A 16,924-nucleotide genomic window follows, 5' to 3' on the forward strand; every position below is an offset into this window, starting at 1 on the left:
TATTGTTGACAGTCAAAGTGCAGCAGCTCTTAATGAGAGAGTGTTGCACTAACTTACAGTACACTGGGCCAACAAGCAGGTTTTATGTTAATATAAATTACACAACTCCTGTACAAAAGCTATATACAATATTAACAATTCAGATCCCCAATACAGAGAAAAAAACACCAGCGGATTACACTTCCAAGCTGATATGTCAGCTGCAGGTAAAACATGACATGGAATCGGAAGAGGAATGAACTGCATGTGTTGACAGTGGGGTTTTTTAAAAGATGACCTTCTCACATTAAACAGTGTCACAGAAGTGTGACTGTGACTTTAAGACTTTGGGCTCCCATTAACTCTTCCCAAATTCCCCCGGATTCTGTATAGGTTGGCCAAATTTGGGTACGGAACCCAGATCCACACGTCAACCAATGAATCAATTATTGGAGTTAACGAGTATTGAATTGGCAGTAATTACGCACAGACCTGCCCTATGCCTCAATTTCATAGCGCACAACTCCAAAGGAGGCGTTGGCCACAGGAGGGGCTTGGACAGGTCAGTGGTGTTCCCAGAAATTAGGCTTGATGTTATAGAATGCCTGCATTTGCACCCATAACTGCCGTCTTTGGTAGGCATAAGTGCTCGCACCCAAATTTAGGTGTGAAATGCACACTGAGGAGTGGGAGGGGGTCCATAGCCCGAGGTGAGGGGGCACATTTTAGCCCCTTCCCCGGTGCCACCAACCCCCCCCCCCACACTTTTGAGCCCCCCCCAGCGCCACTGCCCCTCCCTCATCCCTTTCGTCCCCACTCTCCCGCTGCTGCCAACCTTCCCTCGCCTACGTGCAGGACGTCAGGACTCACAGAAACAGAATCCAGATTAGCAATGCGCCAGAGACCGGCGCTGAAGAGGACTTTGGCTGGCGGGGGTTGGGGACCCCCGCCAGCAAAGGTACCTGACGGCAGTGGCCGAGGAGAGTTGGCGGTGGCGGGGGGGGGGGGGGGGTCGAATGTGGCGGGGGAGGGTCAGTGGTGGGGGGAGTGAAAGCAGGGGGGCCAGGGCTAAATCTACGGGGGCCCATGACCCTGTGGCTGCACCTAGCTACACCCCTGTGAGGAGGTCTTTTACAAAGACGCGCTAGTGTTTAGCATGCGCTAAACACTAGAGATGCCCATAGAAATATACGATCACTTACAATATACTCAACTTCACCTCAATTATATCTTCATTATCGCTAAACACACTGAGGCGCTTTTATAGGATCATCAGATTAGCGTACCGACCTCTAAAGTGGCTAAAGATTATTATGAGCCAAGCATTTTGAAAGAGGCGGTATCGCAATCCTCATAAATCCCGATTTTTGAATTTTTGCTTATTTTTTCAATTTAGCATTTACTTATATCAATTTTCCCAATTTCTTCATTTTTATCTTTAAGTTCCAAAGTAATACTTAGCTTTTCAGCCACATTCGATTGTATATGATGGAGACTCGGTATCACTGATATCACTATAGAAATACATGGCTGTCTCTAATGTTTAGTGCATGCTTATTTTTAGCGTGTGCCTTTGTAAAAGGACCTCTGAGCTAGTATTCTATAAAAGAATACTTCACGCAGAGCACCCTTTCCAGAATACTAGCTTAGCATAGATTATCCCAGCGCCTAACTTTGGACGCAATTTATTGAACCTAGCCTACTATGGGGCCCTTTTCCTAAGCTGCGATAAAAGGGGGGCTGTGCTAGAATCAGCACTTGTTTTTGACATCCACTGAGGCCCCCCCCCCTTTTACTGCAGTGGGGTAAAAGGCTGTCTTTCTGAGCTGGCATTTCAGCGGGGAGCCCTTAACACCACCCATTGAGATGGCGGTAAGGTCTCCCGTGCTAATCAGTCAGTTCCGGCGCTACAAAAATATAGGTCCGGAAATTGCATGAACTAGGGCTGGGTCGCCCGGTGGTAGTTCCAGTCTGATGCACGATAAGCCTGCAGTGGGCTTACTGCTTCTTAGTAAAAGGGTCTCTATGTATAGGAACACCATCTCACCAGAGCTGCCAAGTTACCCAGTTCCAGGAGGGAGATTTGAAGCCAGTCCTGGATTTCTGCCAACCTCATCCTGGTGCATTACAGAAGCGTAGGCAGGTCAAGATGTCAGAGGGAGTGGAGAGTGGATTGCGTAGGCATCATGGACCGGCGGGACCACATCAAAAAGTAGGCGCTATCATCATCAGAAGTCCATTTGGGGGAATGGCTACTCCCCTGGTGACCCACCTATATCTATGCCACTGGTGGTGACCCTAACCCTTGGGTCTTCTTGTCATGTTTGGGACCAGCTCCTTCTAGGCATGGGTGCTATAAGAAATGTTTTAGAAAGGATGTCCAGGAACGGGTGAAAAGAGGTTTCACTCTGCAATTAAGACCAGAAGACAAATACGCAATTTGTTTATATAGGGAGAAAGATCTAGCATAAAATCTTCCCAGTCCCATCCTATAAAGTCTACACTTTTTGAATATATGTCAGTCTTTCCCCTCTCGTATATGCTCTCAGAGGCGTTAAGGATGTGCATTCGGCTTCTGGTTCAGAAAATCTATATACAGAACACAAACTAAACTGACATTAGTAATGCTATTCAGGCAGAACCTTGTTTTGAAAACATTTTATTCTATTTTTAAAACATCTTGTTCTACAGGCGTTGGTTGGATGATTGATCCTGTGAAGGCACCTGTTTAATGTTTGTTTATTTTATTTTGCAGTATTAAGGGTCCTTTTATAACGCTCAGCATGCACTAATGGATGTTAACACATGTTTAATACTGCACATCCTATTTTATACCTATGGACCACATGGTACAGATTAAACTTCAGTAAAGGAGGAGTGGCAAGATGGCGACCTGAAGCTCGTAAGCTCAACGGCCCAGCTGTCCTCTGAAGTTTTCCTCCTACCTGAATTTCTTTTTCTGCATTAGCAAATGCCTCATATCAAGAGGAAGGGGACAACCAAAGGCCAACCGCCGATGGCCAGAACTTCGTCCCCTGTTCAGCAAATATTGGACCGCTACGCGATGAGTTGACCACAGATAGCCGGGTCAGCGAGCCCTGCGTTGAGCGCCGGTGAAGGAGCGTCGACGCTCTTGGGCTTGGAATCAACTCTATCTCCCCCAGCAATCATTCCATATCCAGCGGAGCAAAGGAGTGAGTTAGGAGTGTATGCTGAAACGGAGGGCGTTAGCAGCAGAACTCAGATCGGCGGTGCCACTCCTAAACCCGTGGGAGAAGTTAGCTTGGAGTTTTTGGCTCCTGTGGAGGTTACATTGAGTTCCATCTGGAAGGCGCTTCAGGATCTAACGGTGGCAGTAAATAAGTCTGCTCAAGATACAGCTTTACTTGTGAGTAAAATGGACAGCTTAACCGAATCCTTTGAGAACGTTAACATTGAAACAGCAAACAAAGTTCTACAAGTGCAGGAAGAGGGTTAAGATTATGAAAACTACAACGGATGCCCTGGTAAAAGATAAATTCCTAATCCACTGGAAAATCGAGCAAATGGAAAATTATAACAGACGATTAACATTAAGGCTATTGAATTTCCCTAGAGATTTAGGAATGACTCCTACTGATTTCTTCAAAAAATATTTAATGGAAAATTTGAAAATTTCCTCTTCAGCTATTCCCCCGTGTCAATGCTGGGAATTTGCCTCAACCATTGGGAATTGGATCAGAGATTTAAGATTTGTCTGCGTTGCTGGAAGATTCATTGTCTGAAGTATCTACTCGAGGGACGCTTATTGTTTCGTTTGTATTTGAGCAGGACTTGAATTCAGTGATGAGAATATATTTCAAGTATGCCTCATTACCAGATTTTTCCAGATGTGACTAAGGCAACGCAAGATAGAAGGAAACAATTTCTGCTATTACGAGAGGAAACTAGGACCATCATTTCTACTAGCGTATCCTTGCAAGTGTTTAGTACGTTTCTTGGTCAATAAATATGTTTTCTATGAATCAAGTCAACTACGCACCTTCTTAGACATGAAGAAGCTATCCAGTGGATCGATGGGGAATAAGGATTGAAATTAATAATAAGTGGGGATATTCAGGTTTAAACCATTTTTCTTTCGTATACTGTTTTCAATTGCTCTCCTTATCTTATCTCAGTCTCCCTCTAATTTGTGGTCTAAGGAAGAGTATTGAATTACCTGTTTGAAATCATTTCTTCATATTATTTTCTCTGTATTTCATTGCAAGTTATCTTATTGCTTGTAAAGTTTAAATGGCTATAAATTAAAAAAACTTCAGTAAAAGGACCCCTTGGTAAATTAATTTTTGATTTCGTTGTCGAACTGAATTTGTGTTTATTTCAATCTTATCTTATTTTGTTAATTTTAATATTGACTGAGGGAATCTGTTAGTTTCCTTTCAGTCATGCTTTTGTCGTTTTTTTTCCTGCTTCTTTTATGGCCTCTTTTACTAAACTGCGCTAGCAATTCCTGGCAGAGGAAAATTAATGGACTTCCTCTCATTTGTCCCACGGGAATCTGTAGTGTGATTTAGTAAAAGTGGCCCTTAGTCTGTGAACCATTTGACCTGAGGTCAGATAATGCAGTATAGTCAATTTTTAACATACATAAGGGCATGTCCGGTATTTCTTTTACAAGTCATGTGCTAATGTTCGCATTGATGGGAGACCACATTCTGCCTCTTATTTAGGAGATGCTAAGGGCTTCTGTGTTAGAATGTGCTAACCACTTAGCATGCAGTAATCAGAACATGCCAGCTGGATAGCATGTCCATGACCTTTCTCCGCCCCCTCCAGAAAAAAAATACCGCGCACACAGATTACTTACCTCAAAATGCTTTAATGCGCTTTATGGTAAGCATTCTCAGGCGTACTAAGCACATGTTAAAGCTTAACACCCTTTAGTAGACATACCCCATAGAGTTGATTTGCATGTGTTAAAAACGTTGCTTGTTAATCAAACTTTGCTTGCATTAATTTCTGAAACAAAATCAAAAACGTTCAAAAAGCAATTTAAAAAAATTGAAAAATGATTCAAAAACAAAAAAACAAAAAGTATCTTCCTTTACTCCTCTAAGAGTGACTCAGTGTGGGATGGGTGCCAAATAAATACAATAAGCACAAGCTGAACAGACCAAGAGTCAGAGCCTTGCTTATTTATCCAAATCAGTGGCCTGCATGGTCAGTTAGGAGAATCAGATGCATAATTGACAGCATTGCTTAATCTAGATAATGTGGCTCTGGGATCACGTAGTATAAGTATTAACCAGCTCCCTTTAATTCCTTCTAAGCCATGAGAACAGCCATGTTAAAAGAAAGTCAATGATCTGACATGGAATTGGATCAGATCGGTTCCTTCAGTATGTCTGACCTCATTTATGACATCACTGTTTCTAATGAACCAGTTAAACTCACTGTAGGTGAGATCATTTGTGACGTCATTTGTGACTCCTGCTATCCAGGGCTCTAATTGGTCCTTGTTGATTATGATGTCATAAACGGCACTAGCTCCCTTTCTGGTCTATGCAGAGAGAATTCCACAGCATTCTCAGACTTCACACCTCAACCTTGAACCATGAGTTTTCAAACTTGAAAACAATATGCATCTTAAGTAAGGCACGAAAAGTGGTTTTAAAGCCCCCTCCCACCCATTAAGACAGGCTGGCTGAGTGCCATGGGTGGAGCACTGACAGCGCACACCTCTTCCAGCCCCAGAGCTGAAACCTGCCTCCCCTTGGTCTCACATCCTGCAATAGGGATGGAGGTCCTGGACACCTCTTGGTTCAGCTCAACAACTCCCGGTCCATATGTCACAAGCACAGACACTGGCTGGACCAGACCACCTCTCCTGTATAGTGAGGCTCAGCACAAAGAATTACAAAAAAATAAAAAAAGTACTGAATCAGACAATTTGCCTTTTTCCAGCTTTGAAGCCCCTTCATTAAGGAGTTGTGTTCCAGGTCTACTGGGGGCTTCTGTTAACTGACAAGTAGAGGGTGGGCTATGACGGAGGCATTCGAATATAGTCATTGTTCATTTTCCGGTGGTGCAAGGCCAGGAAAATGTCATTGTCCCGGGGGCAGTCGTGGTGACAGAGACATGATCTGATGAACATCATTTTGCGGGAGAAGACCTCTCCCTCAGGGCACTTGAACTTCACATCCAGGGTAGTGCTGGTGTTCGGCGTGCAACAGCGCCCGTCTGTGCAGCTCCCACAGAACCTGGGGCGGAAGGTACGCGCACTGGTGCAGCCCGAGAACTCAAAGTGCAGACTCTTTTCAGACCGAGGGGCGCGCAGACACTTCTTCCCTTTCTGCCAGAGAGACGCAAAACAAAAATACAAGAGAGCATAAGAAAAATTAAGAAAAGAAAAGAAGTCATGTCCTTAACTCAAGCAACACAATTATTACAGGGCTTCCTTTGATATGAAGGGGTCTATGTACTAAGCAGACCCAAAATGGAGAATAGCGAATCAAGAGAATTTAAGCCCCTTTCCCCCAGATTTCCCCTGCTCTCTACCCCTCCCCTGTCTATTAAAACAGGCTTCATACCCCCCTCTCTAGCCCGTCACTAACCAGCCTATTACTAGAAGCTCCCCACTACCATTCCTGCCAGAAGACAAGCCAGAATAAATTACAATTTCCCAAAGCCAAACCCCAGCTCAAGGCACGAAGTTCATTTTTCCCTTATGAGCCAAAGAAAAGCCACAGACTGGTGCTGACTTGTGATAAAGTCATGCAAGAAAAATCTGAGCTCACTGCTTATGAACCATCTGCCAAGAATTTTCAGAAGGTTTAAATCAGCGAATGGGTTTTGTCTGTGTTTCCGTGTATATTCTAATAGCTCCTGCTGGTTCAGGCTCATGGCTATGCAAATCCCCTTTAGTATATGTTTTCTATGCAACTGTTAAAATACTTGCTTTGTGAAACTGCTTGTAGGTACAAATGTAACCATTTTAGTTCAAACGTCAGCTACAGTTTCAACTAAGCTCTTGCAAACAGATAGATGTGAGGTAGACCAGATCAAGAGACCGAGGACAGCAGGACTCAAGGGAACAAGGTGACTAGAGCCATTGTTCACTGACTTACAGCTCAGGCCAAACAAATCTGCAGCCCTGGACATCTCATCGCAGCTTTTCCAGGACAGCAGTCGTACAAGACTGTTCAATAATTAAAACACAACTTGGAAGATAAAACTAGTCCTCCAGAACTCACTGCAGCTTTCCTGGATGAGGTTCTATGCCTCCAGCTCTTTTGACCAGTTTTCCCTTCCCTAGTCCATGTTTCAACTCAGTCCTTGGGGTACACCCAGCCACTCAGGTTTTGGGGATATCTACAATGAAAATACATGAGATTTGCATACCAAGGAGGTAGGGTGTGCAAATTTATCTCATGCATGTTTATTGTGGATATCCTGAAAACCTGACTGGCTGGGTGTACCCCAAGGACTGGGTTGAGAACTGGCCTAGTCTGTTTCTGTTAACCTGTGTAACATGGCTTTTGTTCTCTGGAGCTGCTGCTGAGGGAGTATTCACGGATCCAGGAGGGAGGGAGTCTCAGGCTTTGCACAATGATGACACTTTGTGGCCAAATCAGTGCTCACATACCAGGTTCTAAATGTAGTGGCAGCTTGTGGCCCTTAGCTGAGGATGGGACTAGATGAAGGAATGGAAAATGGAAAAAAAAGGTGTTATTAAAATGGGGAAAAATCCCTAGGTTGCTGACACCTTTCTCACTAGTTATGTTCAGGTACAGTAGTTATTTTTCCTGACCCCCAGAGCTCATAATCTAAGCTTGTGCCCGAGGCACGATTCTCTCATGATCAAAAGGAGCAGAAATGGGATTTGAATTTGGCTTCCATAGTTCTCAACCTGCTGCTCTAACCATTAGGTTACTATTCCACACCAGGAGGAAACTGCCTGATCAAATTCCCTGTCTCCTTCCCAAATCCCTAAAGAGTAGCGGAGATAGCCATTTGGCTCTCTGACCTACCTTTAAGTAGAGGAGTGTGGTAGCCGTGTTAGTCCACTCTTAAGGTTATCAATAGAAATCAAACAAAATAAAACATGGAAAAGAAAATAAGATGATACCTTTTTTATTGGACATAACTTAATACATTTCTTGATTAGCTTTCGAAGGTTGCCCTTCTTCGTCAGATCGGAAATAAGCAAATGTGCTAGCTGACAGTGTATATAAGTGAAAACATTCAAGCATTACTATGACAGTCTGACAGGGTGGGAGGATGGGAGGATGGGGGTGGGTCGGAGGTATGCATGAAGTCAGAATGATTGAATATTTTAACACCCAACAGAAAGGACTTAACAAGGACCTGGGGTTCCTAGCCCATTATAAACCATAAAGCTGTATGTCTCTGTTGATCACCCCACCCCTCACCTATCCACACCCACCCTGTTAGAATACCAATGATATGCTTTGATGTCCCCATGCATACTTCCTACCCACCCCCATCCTCCCACCCTGTCAGACTGTCATAGCAATGCTTGAATGTTCTCACTTATATACACTGTCAGCTAGCACATTTGCTTATTTCCGATCTGACGAAGAAGGGCAACCTTCGAAAGCTAATCAAGAAATGTATTAAGTTATGTCCAATAAAAAAGGTATCATCTTATTTTCTTTTCCATGTTTGATTTTGTTTGATTTCTATTGATGACCTACCTTTAGAAACGCAAGACCACAATTCCCAGACTATATTGGGTTGTAGATTCAAAAAAAAAGAAAAAAAAAACCCTGACCTATATTTGGTAATCTAGAGCGCGACAGTACCTTAATGATCTTCTCCAACGGGAGGTCGCAGGGCCGCACCATGCACAGCCGAGTCTCCTTCTCCAGGTGGCACCGATGGTTGTCATTGGTGATGCGGGTCGAAATGCCCATTCCACAGCTCTTGGAGCATGTGCTCCACTCCGTGGTTTGCACCAGGCAGTTCTCCTGCAGGTTATTCAGCTCAGGGCTGTAGGCTGGCACCTGCCTATAGACTGATCCAAAAGAAAGAGGGAGAGCAAAGGGTTAAAGCTAGTTCAGTTGGTCAGTCAGTAAGAACCCAGCTAGCTGTTTACATTGAACTGCATTCTTTTCTTTTCTTTCTGTTTTTAATCTTTTGATTCTCGTGGGATGCCAGCATTAAGGATTCTTGTTTCTTCCCCATTCTGTGTTCTACTGATCTCATAATAGTTCCAAAATTAATCTGGCTGTAGATCACATTAACAATGAACGATTTGGCCTGGCCCAGCGGTAGTGTTATACAATGCCATGTTGTGAAACTACGTTCGATTCCCAGGCCAGGATTCTGTCCCCTGGATCTGCCACAGCTGTGGAGGCAGCGTGTCCAGCATCCTAGGTGGACATCTAGGCTGAGAGGCAATTCTATATGGATCGGCTAATGTTAGGTGCCGGGATGATGGCAGAAAAACAGAAGAACAGTAACCCAGACGAAACAGTCAGAACAAGGGTGACAAAGCAAAGGGCAGCAGACGATGTCCAAAATAACACTTTTTATTGCAATATCCAAAGACTCAACATGAGTCATGTTTCAGCCCGAAGGTCTTCCTTAGGGGTCTTTAGTTGGATGTATGTTGATATAGAGTTACTGATATGAGTTCCAGAGTTTAACTTCACTCAACGTGTAATTAAACTCTGGAATTCGTTGCCAGAGAATATGGTAAAGGCAGTTAGTGTCCCGTTGGTGGCCGTGCCACCCTTCAGACTTACCCTGTTTCTGGGAGTCAGTGTCTGTGCTGGCTCCTGCTTGTCTCTGTGTCTGTGTCTGTCTTAGGTTCTCTCTGGCTCTGTGTGCTGATTGCCCTACTGAACCTCACCTGTGTGGGCTTTGCCTCTTCCAAGATGGCTGCCGCCTCTTCGTCTCTGCCAGTATCCAAGATGGCTCCCGCTGTTACTTTCTATGGGATGCCTGCTCTGAGTGTCAAGCCTCTGTTTGGTTGCAAGGTGATTGCTGCACCTGTGGCTCTGGTGTTGATGGGCTTTATTAGTCACCTGAAGACTACAGTCCTGGCCTTTGTATCTAACCTCTACTCACCTCATCTAATCTCATGCAAAGGTCCTGGAGTATAGAGTGCTGTACCCGGTGTCAGTGTTTGCTCTGTGTGAGTGTTCTATGTTTGTTTGACTAGCTAGCTTAGGCACCGTGTAGCTTATAGCCTGTGTATAGCTTTGCTAGTGTTCTATGTTTGTTTGACTAGCTAGCTTAGGCACCGTGTAGCTTATAGCCTGTGTATAGCTTTGCTAGTGTTCTATGTTTGTTTGACTAGCTAGCTTAGGCACCGTGTAGCTTATAGCCTGTGTATAGCTTTGCTAGTGTTCTATGTTTGTTTGACTAGCTAGCTTAGGCACCGTGTAGCTTATAGCCTGTGTATAGCTTTGCTAGTGTTTTATGTTTGTTTGACTAGATAGCTTAGGCACCGTCTGGCTTGTTGCCTGTGCCTAGCTCTTCTAGTTCTCTGTGTTTGTTTCCAAGGTATGACTAGTTAGCTAGGGCATCGTCTGGCTTGTTGCCTGTGCATAGCTCTACTAGTTCTCTATGTTTGTTTCCAAGGTAGGACTAGTTAGCTTAGGCACCGTCTGGCTGGTTGCCTGTGCTTAGCTCCACTAGTTCTCTATGTTTGTTTCCAAGGTTTGACTAGTTAGCTTAAGGCACCGTCTGGCTTGTTGCCTGTGCATAGCTCTGCTAGTTCCCCGTGATTGTTCCCCATGCCAGCTAGCTGTCCGGTTAGCTATTTCCAAGACTATGTTTGTTCCTCGTGTCAGCTAGCCGTCCTGCTAAGCTATTTCCAAGACCATGTTTGTTCCTCGTGTCAGCTAGCCGTCCTGCTAGCCCTTTCCAAGTCTGTGTTTGTTTCTAGTGTTAGACTAGCCGCCTTGCTAGCCACTATTCCAAGATTGTGTTTGTTCCTAGAGTGAGCCTAGCCGCCCTTGCTAGCCACGATTCCAAGACTGTGTTTGTTCTTAGTGTAGACTAGCCAGCTTAGGCCCCGCTGGCTTGTAGCCTGTGTCAAGCCTTGCTAGTCTTCTGCGTTTGGGTCCAGGGCATGACTTGTTAGCTGGGGCACAGCTTAGCTGTTAGCTGGTGTATAGCCTTCCAAGTCTCCTGAGTTTGCTCTGTGTATGTTCCTGTGTATGACTGGGTTGCCCGGGTACAGTGTCCCTATGAGCCTGGGTCCAGCTTACTAGTCATTGTGCTGAATCCTGCTGACTGCCAGAACCCGGATAGTTCCTGCTTGGCTGCCTTGCCTTCGCCTAGGTGCCCGGGGGCACCCCTGGATCTTCATTCCTGCTGCTCCTGTAAGTCCTACCGGCTGCCAGAACCTGAAGGCCCAACCCGAGGGGGTAGGCAGTCAAGTGTAGGTGAAGACTAGGTCCAGGGGGTTCCAGTTCTGTGTGTTCCGCTCCAGTGTGTGTTCCAGCCCAGCGGGTTTCACTCTTGTATGTTCCAGTCCAGTGGGGCCACTCCAGCGTGTCCAGGCCAGTGGGCCCCACTCCAGTGCGCACCCGTCCGGTGCGTTCCAGTTCCGAGGGTTCCGGTGTACAACTCCAGTCCGGAGTTCCGGTCCAGTCTTTTCTCTTTTCTACCTGGAGGGTGATTTTGCCTTAAGGACTCACAAACCCCGCGCTCCCGGGGAAGAAGCCTGAAGGTATGCCAAGGTCCTCGAGAGCGCGGCGAGCGCGTGAGGCGCGACAGTTAGCTTAGCAGAGTTTAAAAAAAGGTTTGGATGGCTTCCTAAAGGAAAAGTCCATAGACCGTTATCGAACGGACTTGGGGAAAATCCACTATTTCTGGGATAAGCAGTAAAAAATGTCTTGTACTTTTTTGGGATCTTGCCAGGTATTTGTGACCTGGATTGGCCACTGTTGGAAACAGGATGCTGAGCTCGATGGACCTTTGGTCTGTCCCAGTGTGGCAATACTTATGTACTTGGGATTCTGAATGGAATCTTGCCACTCTTTGGGGTTCTACATGGAATGTTGCTACACTTTGAAATTCTGCATGGAATCTTGTTATTCTTTAGAATTCTAGAATCTTGCTACTCTTTGGGGTTCTACATGGAATGTTGCTATTCTTTGTTTTTCTGCCAGGTACTTGTGACCTGGATTGGCCACTGTTGGAAACAGGATGCTGAGCTTGATGGACCTTTGGTCTGTCCCAGTATGGTAATACTTATATATGTACTTATGTAGACCATCAGAAGAAAGCAGCAAGAAATCGAATATCATCAGTATAATTTTAGATGTAGCTCTATATCTATCTAGAACTAGAGGACATGAAATGAGATTGAAGGGGGGCAGACTCAAGAAAAATGTCAGGAAGTATTTTTTCACGGAGTGAGTGGTGGATACTTGGAATGCCCTCCCGCGGGAGGTGGTGGAGATGAAAACGGTAACGGAGTTCAAAAATGCGTGGGATAAACATAAAGGAATCCTGTTCAGAAGGAATGGATCCTCAGAAGCTTAGCCGAGATTGGGTGGCAGAGCCGGTGGTGGGAGGCGGGGCTAGTGATTGGGAGGCGGGGCTAGTGCTGGGCAGACTTCTACAGTCTGTGCCCTGAAAATGGCAGATACAAATCAAAGTCAGGTATACACAAAAAGTAGTACATATGAGTTTATCTTGTTGGGCAGACTGGATGGACCGTACAGGTCTTTCTCTGCCATCATCTACTGTGGTTACATCCAACTAAAGACTCCTGAGGAAGCCCTTTGGGCTGAAACACGACTTGTGTCGAGTCTTTGGATATTGCAATAAAAGGTGCTATTTTGGACATCGTCTGCTGCCCTTTCCTTTGTCACCCAGGTGCCGGGATGAGCGCAACTGCTGTTATAGAATACTAGAATAAAGCCACATTTGCACGCCTAACTGAGTATAAACACTTATTCTAGCTCAGCACTTAACTGTAAGCAGTTAGGCACATCAATTCTAGAACTTGCCAAAAAACAAACAAACAAACAAACAAAAAAGCCTCCAAAATCGGGACAAATTCTTTAATTCCACAGCAAGGGATCAAAATGGTACATCAATCTCCTACAGCGTAGACCCGACACGGGCAGTGTTTCGGCGCACAGCGCCTGCCTCAGGGGTCGTTGGATCTGTGGTTTCTAATGATAAAGCCTATTTGGCTTCAGTTACGCTGGGACAAATTCCTCTTTATTGATGAACTTAAGCTTTCCAGCTGGTTCTTTATCATTAGAAACCACATATCCAATGACCTCCCCTGAGGCAGGCGCTGTGAGCCGAAACACAGCCTGTCACCTGCGTCCAATACACACGCCTACAACAGCGCAGGTCATTTTTCAGTGCACCTTAGTAAAAGGACCCCCAAGGGGTATCTAACTTCTAGCACCAGTTGTAGGATTGTATCAGGGGCGTAGCCAGACTTCGGCGGGAGGGGAGTCCAGAGCCCGAGGTGAGGGGGCACATTTTAGCCTCCCCCCTGGCGCTGCCGACCCCCCCAGCCATTATCAACCCCCCTGCCACCGCCACCAACTTTGACGACCCCTGCTGACGACCCTCCCGACCTCCCCTCCCGCCGCCAACCCTCCCCTGCCATCGCCTACCTCTGCTGGCAGGGGACCCCAATCCCCGCCAGTCGAGGAGGTCCTCTTCTTCCCGCGAAGGCCTTTTTCAGTTTCTGACGTCCTGCACATTGTACGGGCTGGACGTCAGACTCACAGAAACAGAACGAAGCCTTGCGCCGGAAGAAGAGGACCTCGCTGGCTGATCTGCAAGGCTTCGTTCTGTTTCTGTGAGTCTGACGTCCTGCCCGTACAACGTGCAGGATGTCAGAAACAGAACGAAGCCTTCGCGGGAAGAACAGGACCTCCTCGGCTGGCGGGGATTGGGGTCCCCTGCCAGCAAAGGTAGCCCACGGCGATGACGGGGAGGGTTGGCGGTGGGAGGGGGGGTCGAGAAGGTCATCGGCAGGGGGTTCCAGGGTGAAATCTACAGGGGCCCAGGCCCCCCTGGCCCCAAGTAGCTACGCCACTGGTAATGATCAGCTGATGTCTAACTGCAGTGACTGGGGAAATGAAGGAGGTGGAGACACCTGGGCAGTTCCAAATGGTCTTATGGCACTAGAAGTCAGAGACTCTTTCCAACTGTAAGCCAAAGGAGTAAGAGAAATCCACAGGGCAGAAAAAAAAAAAGCCAGGGAACAATCTGCTTTCTGATACTAACCCTGGAGGATCCCAGCACAAAGTAATTTCCTTCCCTCAAAACCAAGAGCATGCTGGGAAGAATTTAAATTTGTTCTCCATTACCCTGAATGTCTACAGAAGACATGGCAGGAGAATGCAAGAAATAAAATGCCCTGATAAATGTGATAACCTGCTGCCTTCCTTCTGTTGGTTACTATTTATTCATAAGAACATAAGAGTTATCCTACAGGATTAGGCCATGGGTCCATCTAGCCCAGTGTCCTATTTCCATCAGTGGTCAGTCCAGGTCACAAGTACCTGGTAGAGTCCAAAAAAGTAACAAGATTCTATTATATTTAATCCCAAGGATAAGCAGCAGCTTTCCCTAGGTCTACCTTAATGGTTTATGGGCTTTTCCTCCACAAATTTGTCCAAACCTTTTTTAAACCTAGCTACATTAACTGCTTTTACCACTTGCTCCAGCAGTGAGCTCCAGAACTTAACTAGGTGTTGAGTAAAGAAATATTTTCTCCTGTTTTCCCCAACAGGTTGAGTTGGTCCTGGATAAACCACCCAGGCAGTGGAGCCAAGCCAAGCCTGCCAAGAAAAGACAGAAGCAGCTGACAATCATTCTCCAGGCAAACCTCTCACCTGCCTGGCCTGATTCGAAGAGGTTCTCCCGCTCGCTGTGCCCACACACCCATTCCTCACAGCACTGCCCAGGAATCTTCACCCGCCGTGGAGCTGGGCAGTCAGGAGAGGGGAGGCGCAGGTCGTGAGCACACAGAGGAACACAGCCAATTGCCCCATCCATGCAAGTGCACTGGTATTTGCAGCTAGGCTGGAAGCTCTCTCCACTGCGGTAAACTGTTCCGCCCAGGTCACAGGTCGAGCCCTCCTGAGCTGTAGAACAAAGGGAAAGAATGAAGCAAGATTTTAAGCTGAAGTCATAGGGAAGAATAGGGTTACCATATTTTGTCCCCCAAAAAGGAGGACACATGCCCCGCCCCACCATGCACCCCACCCCACCCCCTTTCACACCCTCGCTCCGTCCCCTGTCACACCCTTGCTCCGCCCCCTGTCACATTTTCCCCTCCCTCCTGTCACATACCCCGTCGCCCCCCCTCCCCTTCATCTCCCTCCCCTTACCCTACTACTGCCCTGGTGGTCTAGTGACCTCTTTGGGGCAGGAAAGAGCCCTCTCTTTCCTGCCCAGAGCGCTGCCCTGCATGCATCCTTCATGTTGGTGATCCTCGGTGCCAATTCAAAATGGCCGCTGAGAGTTGAAGTCTCGCGAGGTCACGTCAACTCTCGGCGGTCATTTTGAATTGGCGCCGAAGGCAGAAGAGGTCACTAGACCACCAGGGCACTAGTAAGTAAGGGGAGGGGAGGCTAGCAATCTGCCCATTTGTCCGGATTTCTGGACAAACGGGCAGGCTAACGGGCGGGTCTGTCCAGGACGGCCCGCCCACCAGCCTGCCCGTTTGTCCAGAAATCTGGACAAACGGGCAGTTTGGCAAAACCCGCCCGGTTGCCCGGACATGCCCTAAAAAAGAGGACATATCCGGGTAAATCCGGACCTATGGTAACCCTAGGGAAGAATCACCACATGACTGTCACCTAGGACTGGCTGATCTAGTCCTGTTTCATCAGGATTTCATGCCTGAAAACCACTTCCAGCCATGCTTGCACTGGGGCAACCCAGGATTGGCTCAGCATCTTCTTGCTGACTTGGAATCTGCTGGCAGTCAAGTCATAGGACAGCAGTTCCCAAGCCTGCCCGCTTGATCCCACAGTTGGTCTGATTTTCAGGATATCTTCAAATGATTAGGCAGAGTCTGAAAATCAGGACAAATTTGGGACCCACAGGCATAAGGAAGGGTCCTGTCACATAGATGATGGCATGATCACTTGCATTTCTGCACCTGGTTTCTTATGCCCAATCTTATGACCCCGTGCTAGGACAGTTCTTGCCTTTACTGGAGACTGATCATTCTGCAACCATTCCCTATCATTTTCAAGATTCATAACTCTTTAACACTACAGCTACTTAGCATTTCTACAGTACTACTAGACATACTGTACATTATATGCAGATACTTTCTCTGTCCGCATCTCACTCCCCACCCCAGGAGCTGCCATCCCACTCCCCACCCCAGAAGCTGCCATCCTAAGATGCTCATTTTCAAAAGAGTACAAATGTCTCAAAAGCAGCACAAAGCTTCAGCTGGATGGTTTTCTCACCACAACGTCCAAATCATGATTTTTGAAAAGGCAGAATTGGGACGTTTCACTGATTTCATCTAAACAGTAAGGGGGAATGTTGGATGTATATTTTAGGTGGGCTTGAAATCTGGACATTTTTCGGTGACAATGGAACAGAAAAAAAAAAAAGGTTCAGGCCAGAAAAAAAAATGTATGTTTTTATCTAGACCTGTTTCAGTCATGACTAAGAAAAAGGTGCCCTAACTGACCAGCTGACCATTGGAAGGACTAAGGCATGACCCCCCCTTAATCTCCCAGTGGTCAATGATCCCCTCCCACCCACCCCCAAAGATGTGATAACAGATACCAGGCTCTATGACAGCTCCAAATATTCTGGCCATTCCTAAGAAAGCAGTAAGCAAGTGGATGGAGTAGCCTAGTGGTCAGTGCAGTGGACAGTGAACAACGGCACACAGGTGTAACTCCCACTTTAACTCATTTCCGTACAAACGTAAGCTCTCCTGGAACATAGAAATACCAACTATACCTAAATATATATA

General features: G+C 46.4%; 1 protein-coding gene and 1 long non-coding RNA gene across 3 annotated transcripts in view; one reads left to right on the plus strand and one right to left on the minus strand.

Annotated features, from left to right (window-relative positions):
* On the plus strand, positions 1-13,427 carry LOC115479749. Its single transcript, XR_003943750.1, has 3 exons — positions 1-665; positions 4,611-4,615; positions 13,387-13,427. It is a non-coding gene; the product is annotated as an uncharacterized LOC115479749 (long non-coding RNA).
* Positions 4,822-16,924, minus strand: part of LOC115479748 (CCN family member 2-like) — a 24,729-nt gene continuing 12,626 nt past the window's right edge. For both annotated transcript variants that reach the window (XM_030217925.1, XM_030217926.1), the window contains exons 3-5: positions 14,811-15,062; positions 8,784-8,995; positions 4,822-6,310 (exon numbers count right to left, since the gene is read on the minus strand). In XM_030217925.1, the coding sequence (XP_030073785.1) occupies positions 5,999-6,310; positions 8,784-8,995; positions 14,811-15,062 (776 nt within the window). In that variant the 3' untranslated portion in view covers positions 4,822-5,998. The remainder of the gene's footprint in view (positions 6,311-8,783; positions 8,996-14,810; positions 15,063-16,924) is intronic.

The sequence above is a fragment of the Microcaecilia unicolor genome, chromosome 11, assembly GCF_901765095.1.
Source record: "Microcaecilia unicolor chromosome 11, aMicUni1.1, whole genome shotgun sequence".
Lineage (NCBI taxonomy): Eukaryota > Metazoa > Chordata > Amphibia > Gymnophiona > Siphonopidae > Microcaecilia > Microcaecilia unicolor.